At 34.5% G+C, this 21646-nt stretch overlaps 1 protein-coding gene across 1 annotated transcript in view; it reads left to right on the forward strand.

The window, feature by feature from the left end:
* The window catches only part of Spata6 (spermatogenesis associated 6), a 126387-nt gene that overhangs the window by 59555 nt on the left and 45186 nt on the right, over positions 1-21646 (forward strand). The window contains exons 7-8 of the mRNA XM_048816309.1: positions 3178-3218; positions 16094-16278. Coding sequence (XP_048672266.1) covers positions 3178-3218; positions 16094-16278 — 226 coding nt within the window. The remainder of the gene's footprint in view (positions 1-3177; positions 3219-16093; positions 16279-21646) is intronic.

Raw genomic sequence — 21646 nt, forward strand, 5'->3', positions numbered from 1 at the left:
CCCCCCCCCCCTTTTTTTTCTTCTTTTTTTGGTCCTGGGTATGGTAGCTGAGCTATTTCTGTCTTGGGTTTTTCTCAACTATTTACATGTTTCTCAACCTATTTACATATCAACTATGTACATGGTGGGGATTTCTTAAGGTCAGATCTTGTAAACATAGTGAATTTTCACTTATGATTTTACTTTAAAAGAAAATCTTTTTACCAGGTGCTATAGTGCATGCCTATAATCCCGTAGTTTGGGAGGCCGAGGCAGGAGGATTGCAAGTTCAAAGCCAGCCTCAGTAACTTAATGAAGCCCTAAGCTACTTAACAAGACCCTGTCTCAAAATAAAAACAAAAAAAAAGGGCTAGGGCTGGCATCTGGCTCAGTGTTTGAGTGCTCCTGGGTTCAATCCCTGGTATTAAAAAAAAAAAAAAAAATTCTGAACATTTTCTTGCCAAATTGTCTTGTTCAGTAATTCTTAAGTTTTCATAGGATATTATTTTCCTGGACATAGATCCCTTGAGTCCTCATAAAAATCATGTGAAGATGTATTTAATTAAAAATATAACCAGAAAAATGACAAGGGCTTAGAGAGGTTAAGTGACTTGTTGGAGTGTTACAAAATGAGCATGCTCTCTAGACTAGGTCTTCTAGCCTAAGCTCCTTCTTTTTACAACAGTCTTCTCCTACTTTCCCTACTTTTTAAATACATTTTTTTTCTATTTGGATTGTTATGGTGCATATTCTAATTGTAATTTTTATAGTCCTTTTGAAGAAACAGAGTATCTTTTGTAATGCAAGAATGTTTGGTTTGGTTTGGAAGTTTTATCTTTTCATTTTTGTATTTGAAGACCAAGGGCCATCATCCTGCCCACTTTTTTTTTTTTTTTTTTGCTTAGGAATTTGAGACAATAACTCCTTGAGGAGTTCTTTTAGTCTCTTCAAGATTCTTTAATGAGTTTTATTTCTAAATATGATTGTAATCCTTTGCAAACTGGAACTAATCCCTTTGTTTGATGGTTACTATTGTAAAATAAAATAAATTAGAAATAGCATTCCAAATGTTAATCTGTTACATCTTGATTAGAAAGCAATAAATGGTAATATGTTAATGTTTTAGAATCAAAGAGCATGTAGTCATAATGTAGATACTTATTAAAAAAATATCTCATTTGTCACAGCTTTCATTTAAAAGTGTTCCTGTTTGGGTTTCTTATAAAGCACAAGCAGCTAAACAGTATCATTTATTAAGGAATCCTTCTTTGGTTTAATTTCTTTATTTTTTTATTCAACATTTTTAATAGCTTCATTTAGGTATAATTTGAATACCATAAAATTCACCTGTTTTAAGTGTGCAATTAAATGACTTTTAATAAATTTTCACAGTTGGAAACCACCACAACAATCCATTTTTAGAATATTTCTATCATCCCAAGAACTTCCTTAATCTCATTTGCATTCCCTCCTTGTGCTCCTGGATTATTTCTACCTTTGGCTGTTACTAATAAAGCTACTCTGAACATTTTCTTCAAAGTCTTTGTGTAGATATATGTCCATTCTTTTGAATAAAACCAAGAATGAAATTACTGATTCATATGGTAAGTTTATGTTTAACTTTTTAAGAAATTGCCAACTGTTTTTCAGAATGGCCACATATTTTACATTCCCACTAGCAATGTATGAAATTTCATTTTACGGTATCCTTGAAAAAATTTGTGTTGTCATTTTTTAAACCATTCTAATGAGTGAGTAGTCCTATCTCATGATTTTAATTTGTGTTTTCCTAATGACTAATAGAACTGAGTTTTTAAAAAATTTATAAGCCATTTCTGCATATTCTTTGGTGAGTATTACTCTTCCAGTTAGTGGTTAGCAGGAAACCTACTTTGTGCTTCACTTCAGATAAGAAAAAATAGGGAAAGTGACATTTTTTGTTACTGAGATTTTGATAGCCACAGGAATGAGAATGATAAAAATACAGTCAGCTCTCTGTATCCATGGATTCTGCATCCCTGGGTTCAATAAACCATAGATCCAAAATATTTGGCAGAAAAAAATTGTGTGCATAACAGAATCTGTTCTGATTTTCTTTGTCATTATTCTCTAATGTAAGAACTATTTGTATAGCATTTGCATAGTTTTAGATAGTGTAAGTCATCTTGAGAAGATGTATTTAGGAGGATAGGCATAGGTTATATGTAAATACTCTGCCTTTTTTATAAGACATTTGACCATTCACAAATTTTGTTATCAGCAGGGGGTCCTGGAATCAATCCCCATTGCATACTCAGAGATGACTAGATTAGAGTGTGGAATAAGCAGTTTTGGGTAATGAAGCACAAGTGAGCAAGAGACAGGAAACACTTTGTTATATGTCTTTCCTTTTTAGAAGTTTGTATCCCCTGAGAGAAATTAAACCCTGGCTTTATTTTATAAAGCTGGATATCCTAGCATTGCTTGTGTTCATAGAAATTGACTTATGATAAACTCATTGCCCTTTGATTGATGGAGATTCACATGAGAGCAGAGGCCAACCTTAAAATATTTCATGGGCACTGGATAAATAATGGTGGATGCGTGCTGCAAAAGGATTATGGGGACAGATCTCTTAAAAGTTTGAAGTAGGCACACATTTTCTGTATTCATCTGTTGAAGGGCACCTAGGTTGATTCCATAGCTTAGCTATTGTGATTTGAGCTGCTATAAATAATGATGTGGCTGTTTAACTGCAGTATGCTGATTTTAAGTCTTGGGTATATACCAAGGAGTGGGATTCGCCTACTGATTTCTGGCATGGATTCCAAGAGTAGGAACTCATGTAGTTCAATAATATCTGTCAAATCTATAAGTAAAAATGGTATTTAATCAGAAACTGGTTTATCAAATAAATATTATTCATTTTGTTTAGATAAATTGGCTTATCAGGTTAAAAATTATTCCTGTTTGTATTCACATATTTAAGAAATAGCATTTGTGAAATCACTTGGTACAAATTCTTTTATTTGTTTCCTCATCATCTTTGTTTATATAACTTTGTTGAAAGAATTTTTGTTGAAGTGTTTTCAAGTGTTTCTAAATCTTTTCTATGTATTATAATTTTACAAACAATGATAATAGCAAAAATCAAAGATGAAACCAAATTTTCTTTTTGTTGTTGTCGAATTTTAATTCTTTTGTACATCCCTTTTTCAGAGCATTCCCATCTTGGCTGCTGCAGATCCAAGGATTATAAGGTGTGTAGAATAAATTACAGAATAGCAGTTGTCCTGTCTTTCAGACACCAGCATATTTTTGATCTATACAGCCAGACATGGATTATCATATCCATTTAGTAAAATGCAAACTCAATCATTGCCGTATAATGGAAAGTCATTATTTTGGCAGCTCTGTCAAGTGGTGCAATAGGCCATTCACTGAATGTCTTCCTACCAATATTTTGTGCTTTTTGATTATTCATTTGAATTAACTATTATGCATGACAGAGAAAGAGAAATTGGTTGTTACTTTTAGTAATACTTCATACAGAAGAAATTTCAACCTCAGTCAGTAACAAATACCCCTATAGTTTTTGTAACATCTGTATTCAGTTTACTCTATTTGGTTTAAATTTACTTTCTTTTTATTTACCACACTATTACAAATGAAAAATCAGTGTCTAATGCTTTATCAGCAATGGATTATAGCCTTAAAAATGCAGTAGAACAGAAAAACATTACAAAATTCTGGCTAGATATTAGTGTTTACCAAATATTCAAAGGCATGCTCTCTATTTCTTAAAAGGAGACAAGCAATGATAAAGAGGTGTAAAAGACATATCAATAGCTGAGGATTTCTGATTGAAAGAAAATTAAAAAGATAATGCAGTTTTTCCTGTGAGTCAGTGTTATTTAAGGTATATCCATGTACCATTTAGAATAATCCTTATGTTCCATCTAAAACCATTTTGGGTACCATTTTAAATCATCTGCCATAAAACTTAAGACCATGTCCTACATTTTGAGAAGTACCTTGTTACAGTTCCTTTTCTGTCCCTAAGTAAAAGCTTTTTAATAATAAGTGTTATTATACTTGGAGAAAACAAAACAAAAATTACAGATTTAATTTTAATAGCTGTATTTATTTTACCTGAAAACTATTTTGTGCTTACTGATACTGAATAGCATATTACTTTGCCATGCTTTGGCTGTGACAAAATAAATATTGAACAGTTCATGAGCCAAGGCCCTGCCTGACAAGGGGCCAAAATCTACCAGTGTCAGAATCATCCAGGTGGAACTTCATAATAATTTATTCAAGGCCTACTAAATTGAGATTGCTGAGCATGGAGACTGGAATTTCCCATTTTTAACAAGCTTCTATGTGATTCTTAAGGAGTACTCTTTCCCCTTTTTCTAAAGATTTTCACTTGAGAGCCATTGATTGGTATAGACTATACATATAGCAAATATAGAAAGGGCTGTCCATACATAGTGTTTGCCTAGGGTTGTTCCTTGTTTAAGGTTGTCCTTAGGGGAGTGTGGACCTGGCATAATTAACCTAGTCCAGACCCATCTTTGTTATGTAGGATTATTCACTCATATATAGATAAATACACATATATACAAATGCATTGATATGTGTAATATGAATGTGTATACTCATGCCCATAGGCACACTGCACACTGATATGTGTGGTGTTCAGTGTCCTGCATTGATCCATGGGGAGGCTTTCTTAGTTGTTTTAAGAGAAGATCTTGGTTTATTTCATTCAAATAATCTTCTGTAATTTATAGTTTAACATTTATTTATTTCCTTATTAGCATATTTTTTAAAAGTAAGTGCCAGGATAGCTTGGACCTTATTGATCTTTTTATTGATAATTGCTAGTATCTAGCATATTGACCTATGGTATATATTTCTAATATATGTGAATCATGTGAGTGGATTAGGAGAAAGCAAGTAAACCAAATATAGAAAGAAAGAAATAAGGTTATAGGAACACTTCCAAGTGTAGTGCTTCAAGAACTACCCTTCAATCTATCTTTATTTACCTTCTACTTTCTCCTATGGATTCTTTACTTTTAGGGCTTTACTTGAAGAGGGCAGTGAATGTGTGAAAGATAGGTTATTAAAGTAAATTTTCATATAAGTAAATCTACAGCATTGAACATGGAAAAAGTAAAATAAAGACAGGAGTGTCTCCAGAAGGAAAGGAATATGAAGAAATCTTGAAATTTTGAATTAGTACAATGTCCTGGGGGAAAAGAGAAATTATTAGTTTAGTTGGAATACAGGGTATATGTTAAGGATAATGTCACCTGAGTATCCTTCTTTTTATGTTTCCTACTTCTCCATATTTGTTGTATTTGCTGCTGCTGTTTTTAAGATTTCTAGTTTCCGAGTATTTATCTATTCTTTAAGCTTAAACTTAACTCTCTTTACTCTGGAGGCATACTAATCAGCTTCTCTCATAAATACTCACAGTTTTTTAGTCTCATTTCTATCCTACCATTTACTGCAACCTGAATCATTGGCTTCTCCTGTATGTGTTCCATATTTTCTTGGGTATTGTAGGTATCTACTTCATACATTAGTTTTCAGTGAGGACTGCGTCATTCTCTTAGGGGCATATTAGACTTTTATGAAGGTGTTATTACAATTACTTAGGGACATGCTTTTGAAATTGTTACCTACACTGCGTGGGTGGCAGAAACAATTGAAATTTATTTTATCACAGTTCTGGAGGACTGGATTCCCAAGATCAGGGTGATATAGTTAATCAGATTCCTGATGAGGGCCTCTTCTTAGCATCCAAACAACCATCTTTTCTCAGTGTCATCAGATGACAGAGACATTGAGCTCTCTGTTGTATTCTTATGAAGACACTAATCTTATAAGATTAGGTCCCACCCTTCTGATCTCATTTAAACTTAATTAATAAGGTTAATAACTTCTTTGGTTTTCTAATTTTATTAACTATTGGCTCTATTTCTTTTGGGCATAAACATTATAAATTTGTATTTATATAATGGAATCCAAATTGCTTTTATATATTGATTATATCCCTGGGTTAGGTACAACTTTATAAATTGAATTGAAAATTTTAAACCCCATCTAAATGGTAGAAAACAGAGTTTGGAAAGCTCTCTTAAAAAACAAAACAAAAAGAAAAACATGCTACTTAATCCATGTTTTCTGATCTCTATTATCCCCTCTTTCTCCTTCCTTTCAGTGCTAAACATTCAAATAAACAAGTTACTCACTTCTATTCATTAGTCCTGAAATATTTGAAGGAAATGAGAATTTTTTAGGAATGAAGAAGGGGTCTTATTTTATTTTATTTTGGTACTGGGGATTGAAGCCAGGGTAGCTTAACCGTACAGCTACATCTCTTAACCCTTTTTTATATTTTGTTTAAGAGATAGGGTCTTAATGAGTTGCTTAGGGCTTCACTAAGTTGCTGAAGCTGGCTTTGAACTGGCAGTGCTCCTGCCTCAGCCTCCTGAGCTGCTGAGATTACAGGCATGTGCCACTACATCCAGCTCCCTTTTATCTCTCTCTCTCTCTTTTAAAGTATATATATTTTTAGTTGTCAACAGATCTTTTATTTATTTATATGTGGTGCTAAGGATGGAAGCCAAGGCCTCACATATGCCAGGCAAGCGCTGTACCACTGAGCTACAACCCCAGCCCTCCCTTATATCTCTTTAAAAGAGAAAGGAAATCATTTTAGTGGAATTGAGAAGCATACTGACTTTCAGTAAAAATTTAAAAGATATATGGAATATTATGTGGTTGATTTCTGGTCCCCTTTAACCTCTTAGTTTTCTCACATACCTGGCATTATATATTCCACTGGGGGCTGGCACTTGAGGCCATCTGAAGCAGTCAGTGACTAGAAGTTATCCCCCTTAATCTGACCTTTGTTTTAGGATTAGTCCTTTTGTTTAACTCAAAAATCTTTATTACATTTTTGCTCAAAATCTTTTTCCATTATACCTTTTGGGGTTCAGAAGCAGTTGGCTTTCACTTTTCCTAACCCTGAGTTCCTCCATTAACTATAATCTTTCTATAGCCTTTCATTTCTCTACTCATACTAATTCTTTCCTGAGCTTCTCATTTCTCTGTTGCTAGCTTTATTAAGGTATAATTGACAAGTAAAAGTTTTTATCTGTCTTGTGGTACAGTTTGATGTTTTGATCTATATATATGTTGTTAAATGATTAAATTCAACTAATCTATTATTTTTGTGTGTGTGGTGAGAACATTGAAGATCTAATTAATAGTTACCATGTTTTACAATAGATCACCAAATTTTATTCATTCTAACTGAAATTTTGTATCCGTTGTCCAGCCTCTTCCCATTACCTGCTGCTGCCTATCCTTTCTCTTAGCAACCACCATTCTACTCTCTGCTTCTATGAGCTTGACTTTTTTAGATTCCACAACAAAAGTGAAATCATGGAGCAGTTATCTTTTTGTTCTTGGTTTATTTGACTTAGCATAATGACTTTCAAGTTCATGCATGTTGTTGCAAATGGCAGGATTTCCTTGATTTTTAAGGCCAAATGTAGTCCATTATATATTCCATTCATCGACAGATAGATACTTAGATAGATTCCATGTGAGTTCATTACTTTCTTGAGACCTCTAAGTACAAATAAAACCCAACACACAGTATTACTTTTTTTTCTCGCGCGCTATTTCCCTAGAGATGCAAACTTGAAAATTATATGGTTTGTTTTCCAAGCTTTTGCAGACCACAGTTTTATTAAATGTTTTGCCATTGTTTTCATGTATCTTAAATTTTCCATCCCAAAACGTATTCTCTTGCTGCCTGCTCTTGACAAATATACCAATGCCTATTTAGATCTCTGTTTAGGCCAGTACCTTAAGATAACAGTTTCTGAATTGCTCAGGAGAAAGTTATTTGTAGTCCAAATGAACTTCCAAACTTCATATGCTAAATATTTAAACAGGAATTTAGTTTTACTCCCATAACAAATTTATGATGTGTTTGAGTTGCAGGCTGTTTTCTCTATGTAGTGATACATTATATGGCTTTGCCTTAACTCTATGGCCATGCTTATTTTTCATATGATAGAAGATGAGAAGAAGGCATATCTGTTTCTTAAAAGCCTGGGCCTAGAATTGACATTCTTTTTTTTTAATATTTATTTTTTATTTGTAGTTGGACACAAGACCTTTATTTTATTTATTCATTTTTATGTGGTGTTGAGGATCGAACCCAGGGCCTCACACACACTAGGTGAGCGCTCTGAGCCACAAATCTTAGCAGCCATTCTACTCTGGGGGAGGGAAAGATGAATTATGGTAGACAACTAGGAATTTGTATCATACCTAGGATGCCCTGTCCTTCCCCAGTCCTCAAAAAAAAAAAAAAAGTTTTTATGATTAAAATTGTTATTCTGGAAATAAAAATTTAGCAAAACTAGCAATCATCTCTGCCCTTATGGATACTTCATTGTACTGGTGTGTGTGTGTGTGTGTGTGTGTGTGTGTGTGTGTGTAAGGCAGGGAGATATTAATAAAATCCATATATACTTGGAATTGTAAATATCATAAAGTATTTGACATTTTTGTGTTAGCTTTTCATTACTATAACAAAAGCCCCGAGATAATCAACTTATAAAGAGAAAGGTTTATTTTGGCTCCCAGGTTTGGAGATTTGAGTCTATGATTGGCCCTGTTGTTTAGGGCCTGTGGCAAGGAGTGTGTACATCGCGGTGGAAGCATGTTGTAGAGCAAACCTTCTTACATCATGTGTCAAGGAGCAAAAGGGAGGAAGAGAAGGAGGCCAGGTTCCAACAATTTCTTTTGAGGGCACATTTCTAGTGACATACATATCTCCCACTAGGCCCTAACTCTTCAAGTACTACCAGCTCCCAATAGCACCCCACTGCAAACAAATCTTTAGTACCTGAGCCCTTGGGAGACATTTAAGATCCAGACTATAACAGTTGTATGCTAAGAGGATTAGTCAAGATGTTTTCTTTATTTCTTAGGAACGGTTTGTCAGTTTGTATCTTACTTCTATGTATTGAACTGTTGGTATATTGGATGTGAACCCATCTTCTGTGGGCATTTCTTGACATAAATCCTATGAGGCTTGGTCTAAGAGAATTTTGCATTTATTTCTTTCAAAGATCCCTCATGTGTCACAGCCCTGAGACCCGCCCCACCCCTACTGTTTAATAGCTGTTAGATTTTTGCTTCCTTTTCCTTTTGTGTAAAGAGTACCTATCTTTTGTGTTGTTGTGAGGATTAAAATAGTGATTTACATATAGTTGTACATGGAACAGCAGCTTCAGAAGGGAGGGCCTACCCCCACTAAGAACTAATACATTGAAAATCATTCTTATCATTTTTATTGCATTACTTTAGAATTTATTCTAAATTTTACTTTAGTGTTAAGAAACTGTCTACCTTCAGCCAAAACAGTAAGTGAGCATGTGTATTTTTTAAGTCAGATAAGAAAGTATTGATCATTCAGTTGATATAAGATTCACTAAGGAATGTCCTCAGAAAAATCAGAAATGGATCTTAATTTCCCATATCTACTTCTCTCCCTTTCAGAATCATACTACCTTCTTTCGATACTTTAAGTTGCACATGTACTATTCTTCTTTCCTATGAACTCTATTCTTAACTACTTTTTGGATAGTTCATTTGAATTTTTTAATTTATTTTTTAATTTTTCTGCCCTTGACAAAGGAGAAATATTAGATCATGTTATACCAGGCATTAAGAAGGTTTTAACAATGATTTGTTGGCTAAGTGAATTTCCTGGTTCCCATTTTACTTAGTAGTTAAGTGTTGCTTCCATTAATTTTACCTTGATATGTTCCTAAATATAAAAAAAAATTATGGCTATAATATTATTTCATTTATTAACTTACTGTGTAAGTAACTTTTCAGGAATTTTAAGTATGGTATAACCAAATGGTATAACAGATTTGAAAAGTATGTCATTAATTACAATGAATTTAGTATATGAAATATTTTTTAAAAATCTGGTTTAAAATATTTAACTTTGTATTCTTGATACATTTTAGCACTAAAAATATTGAAACTATTGCATTTGTAAGATATAGGAAAGATATTTAAAGACGTTTGCATAAGTGCAAAAAAGGCCTCTTTATGTAAAATATAAATGCTATAAACAAAAGAAATAAATATTATTCTTTTGAGGCAAAGCCCCCTTTTATGTTTTCACTAGTTGTATCTCATTTTTATGACACACCTATAGCATTATAATTCTAGTTTATAGATAAGGAAACTAAAGTTTAGATAGGGTAATTGATGCTCAAGATCTCATAACTGGCAGAGTTTTAAACCTAGTTTTTTGAACTCTTAAGCCAATGATTTTAAGAAGTTACCAAAGAGAAAAAAAAGTCCAATTTGGTAATTTGAAAAGAAATAATAACCTAACAGAAACTCAAAGCTAAAGCTTAAAGTCGAAATTTTGAAGTAGATTCTTTTCAAAGATCTACCGCTCAGCTGGGCAAGGTTGCATACATCTGTAATTCTAGTAACTTGGGAAGCTGATACATGAGGATTGCAAGTTTGAGAACAGCCTCAGCAACTTAGCAAGTTTCTAAGCAACTTAGCAAGCCTCTGCCTGGAAAAAAAAAATTTTTTTTTAAAGGGTTGAGGATATGACTCAGTGGTAAAACACTCTTGGGTCTAATTCCTGATATCAACAACAACAACAACAACAAAAAGCACAATTTATGTAAAATATAAATTTATGTAAAATATAAAGATCTACTCCCCTCATTTCACTGTTTAACTCTACATTTAGGCTTAATATTTTCCAAAGCAAGAACATATTCTAGGAAAATAATACATTGTATCTGTGTCCCATTACACAGTTATTTGTATATTTATTTAGTTCTAATTTCCTTTCTCATTATTTTAATCATTACTTGTTTTTCATCTCTCCTACTCTGGTTTGTAACTCATTTGAAATCTTCTGTTTTGTTTATCTTTGATTGTAATCCCCTATCTTGTTTATAGTTTACACATAGAAGATGCTTAATAAGTGTTGAATATTATTAAATTTAAAGTTCTCTTACATTGTGCCCTCTGTTTTACTCAGCTTTTGTGTCACTGTGACCAAAAGATCTGATAAGAACTGAGAGGAGTAAAAGTTTATTTTGGCTCATTATTTCAGAGGTTCAGTTCATGACTGGCTGACTACGTAGCTCTCAGCACAAAGGGAGGCAGAATGTCATATGGAAGGGCAGAGCAGAGGAAAAGCAGCTAAGGATATGATAACCAGGAAGCAGGGAGAGAGAGCTTAGTTTATGATGGGCAAAATATAAACCCCAAAGGCACTCCCTCAGTGGCCTCTTTGCTCAGCCACATCCTACTTCTCTACAGTTATCACCTAGTTAATACATGTCAGTGGATTAATGCACTATTAGGTTATAGCTCTTTTACCTCTGAACATTCTTGCATTGGCTTACACATTGGGGACACCTAATGTCTAACCCATAGCACTATTCTTTTTTTTTTTTTTTTTTTTTTAATTTTTTATTGTGGGTTGTTCAAAACATTACAAATTTCTTGACATATCATATTCCACACTTTGATTCAAGTGGGTTATGAACTCCCACCTTCACCCCATACACAGATTGCAGAATCACATCAGTTACACATCCATTGATTTACAAATTGCCATCCTAGTGTCTGTTGTGCTCCGCTGCCTTTCCCATCCTCCCCCCTCCCCCCTCCCCACCTTTCCCCTCCCCTNTACTCTCCTTATATCAAAGAAGACATTTGGCATTTGTTTTTTAGGGATTGGCTAGCTTCACTTAGCATAATCTGCTCTAATGCCATCCATTTCCCTGTAAATTCTATGATTTTGTCATTTTTTAATGCAGAGTAATACTCCATTGTGTATAAATGCCACATTTTTTTTATCCATTCGTCTATTGAAGGGCATCTAGGTTGGTTCCACAGTCTTGCTATTGTGAACTCTGCCCATAGCACTATTCTACCTCCATGATATTCTCTGTTACTTTCCTATGGAGAGAGGGGAAGTGATCCTAGTCTTGTTCATCTTACCTGGTTCATTTTTCCCTATGCAGAATGCCCTTTCTTCCTTTCCTCTATTTGTAAATTTGATTCTAATTTATCTCTTCCATGAGACCTCTATCCTTCATACCACTTTGAATTCTTTTTGTAGATACACCATTGGGACATTTTGGACATTTGGACATATTATCAATTATCTTTTTTATTTACACCCTGTTTCATCTGGATTGCAAGTTCAAAGTTCTGTATCTCTGTAGCTCTGAGTATTAGCTAACATGTTCAAGAGATTTGTTAGAAATTAAAGAGACTGTTTTAAAAACATTGCTGAATAGTTTGGGAAGAAAACTTAATGACAGAAAATGAAGAGGTCTGCTAGCCAACATGACTAAATTGGCACTGGAACTAATGAAAAGAAGATAATCTCCTTCTGTAGATCAAGTGGATCATATTTTATTATAATTATAGAGTCAGCATGATAGATAGCACCCTTTTCCCCTTTTCTGTAAATCTCTTAATATTTTCACTTGTAGTATTGACCATGAACCTCCTTGACAATGTTTTTTGATATTCACTGTATTTTTTTCTTTGTCTCTTTGAACAATGAACAATGGAGAAATTTTTCTTGTTTCCTTTTTTTTTCAGTATAATTTGTGTATTTCTTATTGGTCATTTATTTGGGACTGTGAGTCATTTGAACTTTTTTCTGTTGGTTCTGGAATGAAAACATGATTCTCTCAGCTACCACTAACTCACCATATGTTATAATTATGAAAAGTGATGAAAATTATGGTGGTGGTGAAGCAAAAAGCTGTCATGCACTGATGTTTTGATTATAAATAGCTTAAATTTGTTGTGTATTTTATACACCTAGACATTCTGCACTATTCTTTAAATAGTTTATGGAAGATCTATAATGTAGCTATTATTTACTTTACCTATGAGAGTAATGAGTCTGAGAAGGATTAGGGAGCATTCTTAAAGACCAAATATTTTATAAATAACACTGATAGACAATCTGGTGTTAAAGGTAGAGATTTTATTTTATTTACTCTTATAGTCCCAACATTTAGAACAGTGGCTGGAATTGTTTTGTTGAATGAATCCAGTTCCTCTCCCTCATTCTCTCTTGAATTCAACATCGGATCTTTCACTTTCATTACTGCATCATTGCCACTCTGTTAAAACTACTAACCTCCAAAGGCCCATTTTCATGCTTTTCTTACTTAAACTATCAGCAGTTACCTTAGTTCATTTTCTGTTGCTGTAAAACATGCTACCTGGGTGACTTACGATGAATAGAGGTTTATTTTGGCCTATAGTTCTGGAGGCTACACGTTTACAACCAGGTGGCTACAATTGGGAAGAGCCTTGGACTGACGCATCACTTGATGGAAATGTAGGACAAGCATAAGCGATGACATTGTTTTATAACTACCTGCTTTTACAGTAACTAACTCAGTCCTAAAAGGTGAAAATTCTCTCCATTTGAAAGACATTAACCTCTTTTAAGGATCTAATCACCTTTTCAAAGCCCTTACCTTGCACCACTGTTAATATTGGGAATCAAATTTCAACATGAATTTTGGAAGGGACAAACCATATTGAAACCATGGCAGCATTATTTGGCCCAATTATTTTTTCTCCTTCCTTAAAATATTTTCTTTATTGGCTTCCAAAGCTTCCCATTCTCCCATTTCTTCCCCTTCACCCCAGCTTCTATTCCCAGGGCTCATTCTTTAAATGTTTTCTCCTCCTTATTTATATTCACTTATTTGGTGATAGTGCCATATTTTTAAAATACCATTTAGACTCTAGTACTTAATTTATTTCTTGATCCTAGACTTTTCCCCTGAATTTTCCTCTAATATATTGTGTAATTAATTAATAGATTAATACGTATATAAAGCTTAATATATCCCAAACTAGTTTCCTGATATTTTACTCTTCCTGTTCAAAGGGTATAACTGCTGGGGTGTGGTGGTGCATGTCTGTAATCCCAGCAGCTTTGGAGGCTGAGGCAGGAGGATCTTAAGTTCAAAGCCAGCCTCAGCAATAGCAAGGTGCTAAGCAACTCAGTGAGACCCTGTCTCTAAATAAAATACAAAATAGGGCTGTGGATGTAGCCCAGTAGTTGAGTTCAGTCCCTGGTGCTCGAATAAAAGAAAAAAAAGGGGTGTAACTAATTCACACATACTTAACACTTCTAGTTATTTAAGCCAAAAAAACTTTACTATCATCCAATCTATTAGCAAAACTGTTGGGCTCTGTCTTCCAAATGCATTCTGAATCTGATCACTTTTCATCTCTATTGTTGTAATTCTGGTCCAAACCAGCAACCTTTTACAGATTTTGTTATAATTGTTTTCTGTCTCATTTTCCTGTCCCCCCTGCCCCCCCCTGCCCCCGCCATGCGCCCTTGGCTCCTTCCACAGACTGCTCTCAACATAGTAGCCAGGGAGGCTCTATTAAAAAAGAAGGAAAGAAAAAATTTAAAAAAATGTATTTTTTGGGCTGGGGATGTGGCTCAAGTGGTAGCGCGCTTGCCTGGCATGCGTGCGGCCCGGGTTCGATCCTCAGCACCACATACAAAACAAAGATGTTGTATCCGCCGATAACTAAAAAATAAATATTAAAATTCTCTCTCTCTCTCTCTCTCTCTCTCTCTCTCTCTCTCTCTCTGTCTCTCTCTCTCTCCTCTCTCACTCTCTCTTTAAAAAAAAAATGTATTTTTTTCCTTCTCAGAACAGAAACCTAAATTATTCATGCCTACCTTTTGACCTCACTTCTCTTACTCAGTCTGCCTCCACTGACTTCCTAGCTAATATATCAAGCATGTCCACTTCCCCACCCTCCAGGAGCTTTGCATTTATTTTTGACTAGGCCTAGGAGATGTTCAGTGGGATGGCCAAAAGGTGAGAAGCAGATAGATTGAGGGGAGGCATGGAGCTGATAGAGCAGCCCAACACACATAAATTAACAACTTTAGAACTCCCTGTAGGGAGGGGCAATTCCTGGGACAGGTTACCTTACCAACAGGTTGGAGCAAGGGCAGGTTATCTTGATAGGGTGGAAGAAGGGCAGGCTTCAACTTTTCAGACTCACTCAAATTGATCTCCTTGATCCGACCCGACTTGATTTACCTATCCATAGTGACTGCCTATCTAAATCTGTCTTCATTCTTTCCACAGATGTCTCCATGACTTAGATCTTCTCTTTTCCTAAGTTCTTCCAGTCTTTACTGAGGTGCATTCTTCTCCATGAACCTCCATGGACTATCTCATTTAAAATTACAGCTCATTCCCTGCATGCCTTTCCCAGCCCTCTCATCAGCACTTCTTTTCCCCTTTCTTATTTTACTTCTTATATTATGTAACATCCTTTGACATACTTTATTTTTTTAAATATTTTTTAGTTGTCAATGGACCTTTATTTTATTTATTTTTATGTGGTGCTGAGCATTGAACCCAGTGCCTCATATGTGCTAGGCAAGCACTCTGCCACAGAGCCACAAACCCAGTTCCCCCCCATACTTTATTTTTATTTCTATCAGTGTGTTTGTGTGTGTGTTAAGTCTGTCTCCTTATTAGATATAAATTTTACTAGAATATAAATCCTATGAGGCAGAAATTTATTCATTTGTCCATCCTGACTTTTTTATTTGTTAATCCCCAAATGAACCAAGGAGTGAGTCTCAGAACTAGAATTTGTATTAAGTTCTGTTTGAACTTATAGCTATCAATGGGTTTATGTGTGTGTATTATTTTAAATACACCTCCCTATACTCAAAAACCTTTTGAATCAATGAAGTCTTATAAATTTTATAAATGTGAAGTGAACAGTTAAGATTTATTTAATAAGGAAACATACAGTGATGATTATGATTACTATATTCTGAAATTTGTCTTTAAATATGGCTGAGACATATACTGGTTTTATGAATTTTATAAAAGTAGTATGTATATGTGTGTGTGTGTTTTATGTGTAATGTTACTATATATATAATGTTACCATATATTGTGTTTAATATATGTGTGTATAAATAAATATGTATAATATTTTTAAATAGGTTATCAGGACACCCCATGGGAGAGACTTTGATGACTCTTTAGAAAAGTGTGAAGAGTATTTGGGTGCAAGGTCGTGTGGAAAGCCCCAGCATTCAGCGAGGACCTTACTAGTTCATTCAGCACCCTCAACAGTGCCGAAGCATTCTCCGAGCCCTGTGTTAAATAGAGCTTCTCTTAGGGAACGGTAATGTATATTGTCTATTTCCTTACTAATCTTTTTTAATGATCAGCATTAGAAATGAAAGTCAGAACTTATGCATGTGAAGTGATTATGTGTAAAAGTTTCTTTTGATTTTGAGGTTTACTTAAATTATTTTTGTTTAGAGTATATTGTATACCAAGAGATATTTCTCTCTAGCCCAGTTCACTAGAAGTGAGATTATTAATCAGATATGGGTATCTTTAAACCTAAGTAATTAATGTACTATTTTAAGTAAAAATTAGAGCATATGATCATTTTAGTAGATTAATAGAGATTTAATGTTATAGGCATGCTTTGAGTATAAAAATAGCCTAGGTTATATTTTCCAATTAATTATAATGGTGATTTATGCATTGGTGGCAGATTGTATCTAATTTTCTCCCCCAACTCCCCAAGAGAATCTTTTTTTTTCCTTTCTTTTTTTGCTGGTACATACTTACTATATAGAATGAATGGCAGGCTTAATTGTGTCATTCATATGTGTGTGTGTGTGTGTATATATATGCCACTAACATACATATATATATATATATATATATATATATATATATATATATGTATATATATATGTATTATATATATGGGGAGTATATATATGCCACTAATATATTTTGTTTATATATATGAATAATATTATACATATGGGGGGATACATTGTACATAATTTGATTAGTTTTACTCCCCAGTAACTCCCCTCCCCTTTTCTTCTTACTCCCTCTGATCTTCTTCTTCTACTTTCATGGCATCCTTTTTAAAAAATCTCTCTACTTCTACTTATAAGACAAAGCATATTTCACTTTCTGAGTCTGACTTATTTTGCTGAAAATTATGGCCTCTAGTTCTATCCATTTTCCTGCAAATGACATAATTTTGTTCTTCCTTATGGCTGAAAAAAACTCTATGGTGTGTATATAACATTTTCTTTATCAATCCATCCATTGACAGACAGCGAGCCTGACTCGCTGTTGTGAATTGTGCTGTGATAAATATGTGCATGCATGTATCTCTAAAATATTCTGATTTTTAACTAATTTAGATAAATTCCAAGGAGGTATATACCTCAGTTACATGGTAGTTCTATTTTTTAGGTTTATGAGAAACCTCTTCACTGATTTTGACAGTGGCAATACTAAATTACATTTCTACCAACAGTGTGTAAGGGATCCTTTCGAACTCACGTCCTCATCAGTATATATTATTTGTATTCTTTTTTAAATTATTTTCTTTAGTTGTAGTTAAACACAATACCTTTGTTTCACTTATTTATTTTTATGTGGTGCTGAGGATCAAACCCAGGGTCTCGCACATGCGAGGCGAGTGCTCTACCACTGAGCCACAACCCCAGCCCATTATTTGTATTCTTGATGATTGCCATTCCAACTGGACTGAGATGAAATCTCAATATAGTTTTGATTCATATTTACCTGTTAAGTAAAGATGCTGAACATTTTTCCACATAGTTATTGGACATTTGTATTTCTTCTTTTGAAAAGTGTCTGTTCTGTTCAATTCATTTGCCCATTTGTGGGCAAAATGATTGGATTATTTGCTTTTTTAATGCCAAGGTTTTTGAGATCATTATATATTTTGGATATTAATTCTCTAGAGTAGCTGGCAGAGATTTTTTCCCATTTTACCTGTTGTCTCTTAGTGCTATTGTTTCCTTTACTATGTATAAACTTCTTAATTTTTTAAAAAACTTTTACTTCTTTCTTCCCAATTTTTATTTTATTTATTTATTCTTATGTGGTGCTGAGGATCAAACCCAGTTCCTCACATGCACAAGTCAAGCACTCCACTTCTGAGCCATAACCCTAGCTCCTAAACTTTTTAATTTGATATCATCCCAGTTATGATTCTTGCTCTTATTTCCTTAGCTATATAGGTCCTACATAGAAATTCTTTGCCTGTATCTATATGTTGAAGTGTTTTCCCTATTTGTTGTTCTAATAGTTGCAAACTTCCTGATCTTATACTTAGATCCATTTTGAGTTGGCTTTTGTACAGGGTGAGATAGGAATCTAGTTTGACCCTTCTACATATGGATAGCCAATTTTCCTAGCACCAATTGTTAAAGAGGCTGTCTTTTTTTAGTGTATGTTTTTGATACCTTTGTCAAGAACCAGATGACTATAGCTGCATAGGTTTGTTTCTATATCTTCAATTCTGTTTCATTGGTATAGAATGTCTGTTTTCATGTGAGTATCATGCTAATTTTCTTGCCATGGCTCTATTGAATAATTTGAAATCATGTATTATGATGCCTCCAGCATTATTATTTTTTTTTTGGCTCAACATTGTTTTAGCTATTCTGAGTCTTTGAAATATATTGTTGGTATTTTGATAGGAATTGCATTGAATTTGTAGATCACTTTTGTAGTATGACCATTTTAACAGTTTTAATTGTGCCCATTCATGTCGGGGGCGGGAGATGGGGGTTCCATCCTCTAGTTTCTTTATTCAGATTTCTATAATTTTCATTGTAGAGATCTTTCTCTTCCTTGGTCACAGCTATTCCTAGGTATTTTATTTTATTAGAATCTGTTTTTTAAAAATATATATTTTTAGTTGTTGATAGACCTTTATTTTATTCATTTATTTTTTTTTTATATGTGGTACTGAGAATTGAACCCCAGTGCCTCACACACGGGAGACAAGCACTCTACCACTGAGCCATAAACTTAGTGCCTTGAACCTGTTTTGAATGAAATTATTTTACTGATTTCTTTCCCAGAAGATTCAGGTATTGATTTTTATATGTTTACTTTGTATCTTGCTACTTTGCTGAATTTGTCAGCCCTACAAATCTTATAGAAGAACACTTAGAAGGACCTTTGGAGTATTCTAAGTGTGGGATCATATCATCTATAAACAGAAATAATTTTATTTTTTCATTTTCTATTTGTATTTCTTTCATTTCTTACATAATAGGAAAGTTCTTATTTCTGTCATAAGTAGTAACTTAGAAAACTGTTTTTGTCATTTTTTTAAAAATAGGCAACTGTATTTATTTAAAAACATAGAAATCTGAAAACCTAAGACACGTTTTTAGCAACTTGAAAATCAGTTTATCTTATATGGTATAAAAAAGATGAAGTAACCACTAAATTCCTACAGCACGTTAGGGACATCAGACATAATTAACAAAGGCTTAATTAACTATAGAAAGTATATCCAACATTAAGCGTAAAACTGATGACTCAAACAAGAGTCTATAAGTTAGGTTGCTAAATTAAAACACCTGTGTGAACAGATAGATTTGTCTGTTTCCTTATAAGCCTTTTAAGCATTTGAAAAAAATATATATAGAATTTGTAAGCATTCAAAAATATATAGGAGGCATTTTGGCCTTCTAGATAGAATTTTGATTAATGTTGCTTCTTGTCCATTAGAATCATGTCTAAGTAGATAGTAAATTATTGGCTTAGATACACACACACACACACACACACACGCGCACACATTAGAAGTCAAGAGAGAGAGAGGAAAGTTGGGGCCTAATCCCACATGATGGAGATTAGGGCCTACTTTTTCTTCTATTAAACACAGGGTCTCTGGTTGTATTCCTAATTCCTTGATCCATTTTGAGTTTAGTTTTGTGCATGGTGAGAGATAGGGGTTTAATCTCATTTTGTTGCATATGGATTTCCAGTTTTCCAAGAATCATTTGTTGAAGAGACTCTCTTTTCTCCAATGCATGTTCTTGGCACCTTTGTCTAATATAATTGTAATTTTGTGGGTTAGTCTCGGTGTCCTCTATTCTGTATCATAGGTCTACCAGTCTGTTTTGGTGCTAATACCTTGCTGTTTTTGTTACTATTGCTCTATAGTATAGTGACGCCACCTGCTTCACTTTTCCTGCTAAGGATTGCTTTAGCTATTCTGGGTCTCTTATTTTTTCAGATGAATTTCATGATTGCTTTTTCAATTTGTGCTCTATGTATATAATAAGAATTGTAATGCGTTTTGCTGTCATATATAAATATAAAAATTTACATTAAAAAAAGAGAGAGAAGACAAGACGGCAAGTTAACAGAAAGTGGCTTTTCTCACAACTCCGTGACTCAGAACTCAAACAGCAAACAATTCCTCCTCCGGGAGGTAAATGAATAAAGCACTCCACTGATATTCAATACTGGACAGAAAGCCTCAAACTCTGGGAAATTTTTGGTACATTAGACAAGAGTAAGGAAGAGAATTAGAGCTAAGCTCCTGGTAGGAGCAGAGAAAATTAATACATAATGTCAGAAAAGACTGAAAACTGCTGGAAAATCTTGGCGTTGGGAGACCCGTGGTGGGAGGGGCAACCTGCTCTGGGCCGACCCAGTGGCTATTGAGCTTATTAAACTGGTGCATGAAAGGCACTCGGGTCTGCCTGCTGTGCATGGAGCCCAAGCTGGAGACATTTTGGTACCTTCTGCATCGCCAATTGAGACTTCGAACTTATAATCTGTGAGTTCAGGGCTGAGACCAATAAATGAATCTGGTTGACGCCACCATGAGATCTAAACACAGTCTAGCAAATCAGGAGAATATCTGGCACAGAGCATTTCTGGCACAGAAACCATTTTGCATGGGAGAAATACAGGTGGAGGCCAGAGAAAGCCTGCCCTCCCCTACTCCTTTGAACCCAGCAACTGCAGGACCAGTGGCAGGGAGAATCTGAAGAGGTGGAGTGACTGAGTTCAGTGCTTGGAAATTGTCCTTGAGAGCCAAAAAAGGCCAGTATCCCCAGGTAATATAAATAGTGAAGGACAGACTGCCCTTTCCCACAGTGGAGCCCTGGGGAGAATAGTGCCAGACAGTCCTTAGAAGTGTGTCAATTGATTAAGGCCTGAAAACTCCCAACACAGTAAAACACGTGGGGCAATACCAGACCAAATTCCTGCCCCCCCAACACCCTCCCCAGCTTCACTTGCAGAAGCTTATCTCAGAGAACCCAGCAGTCACTGTACCCAGGAAGTGAAACCAAAATCATTTTCCACAGCTCCTCACACCATCCTGCTGAAGAAGGGAAGCTGACAAGGAAAGGCAGTTTGGCACCATGTGCATGTACTCTCATTGACTATTCTGTTATTTTGTTTTTGAATGTGTACTGATTGGTACATGATGGATATTTATACACTTGTACTCATGCATATTTGTTTCTGCTTTTTCATATTTAGCATTTCTTGTAGGTAGCTATTTTTATGCTCTGTTTTTTGAGGGTCAAGGTTTTTGATTAGTATATTTTGGATTAATTTTCTGTTTCACAACTCTGTTTCCCTTTCTCTCTCTTTTTCTTGCTAACAGCTAAACTCTATTGTTCTCTCTTACACTCTGCTTTAATTCTTTTACTTCTATTTTTCTT

The sequence above is a fragment of the Marmota marmota genome, unplaced genomic scaffold (genome assembly GCF_001458135.2).
Source record: "Marmota marmota marmota unplaced genomic scaffold, marMar, whole genome shotgun sequence".
In the NCBI taxonomy this organism is placed as follows: domain Eukaryota; kingdom Metazoa; phylum Chordata; class Mammalia; order Rodentia; family Sciuridae; genus Marmota; species Marmota marmota.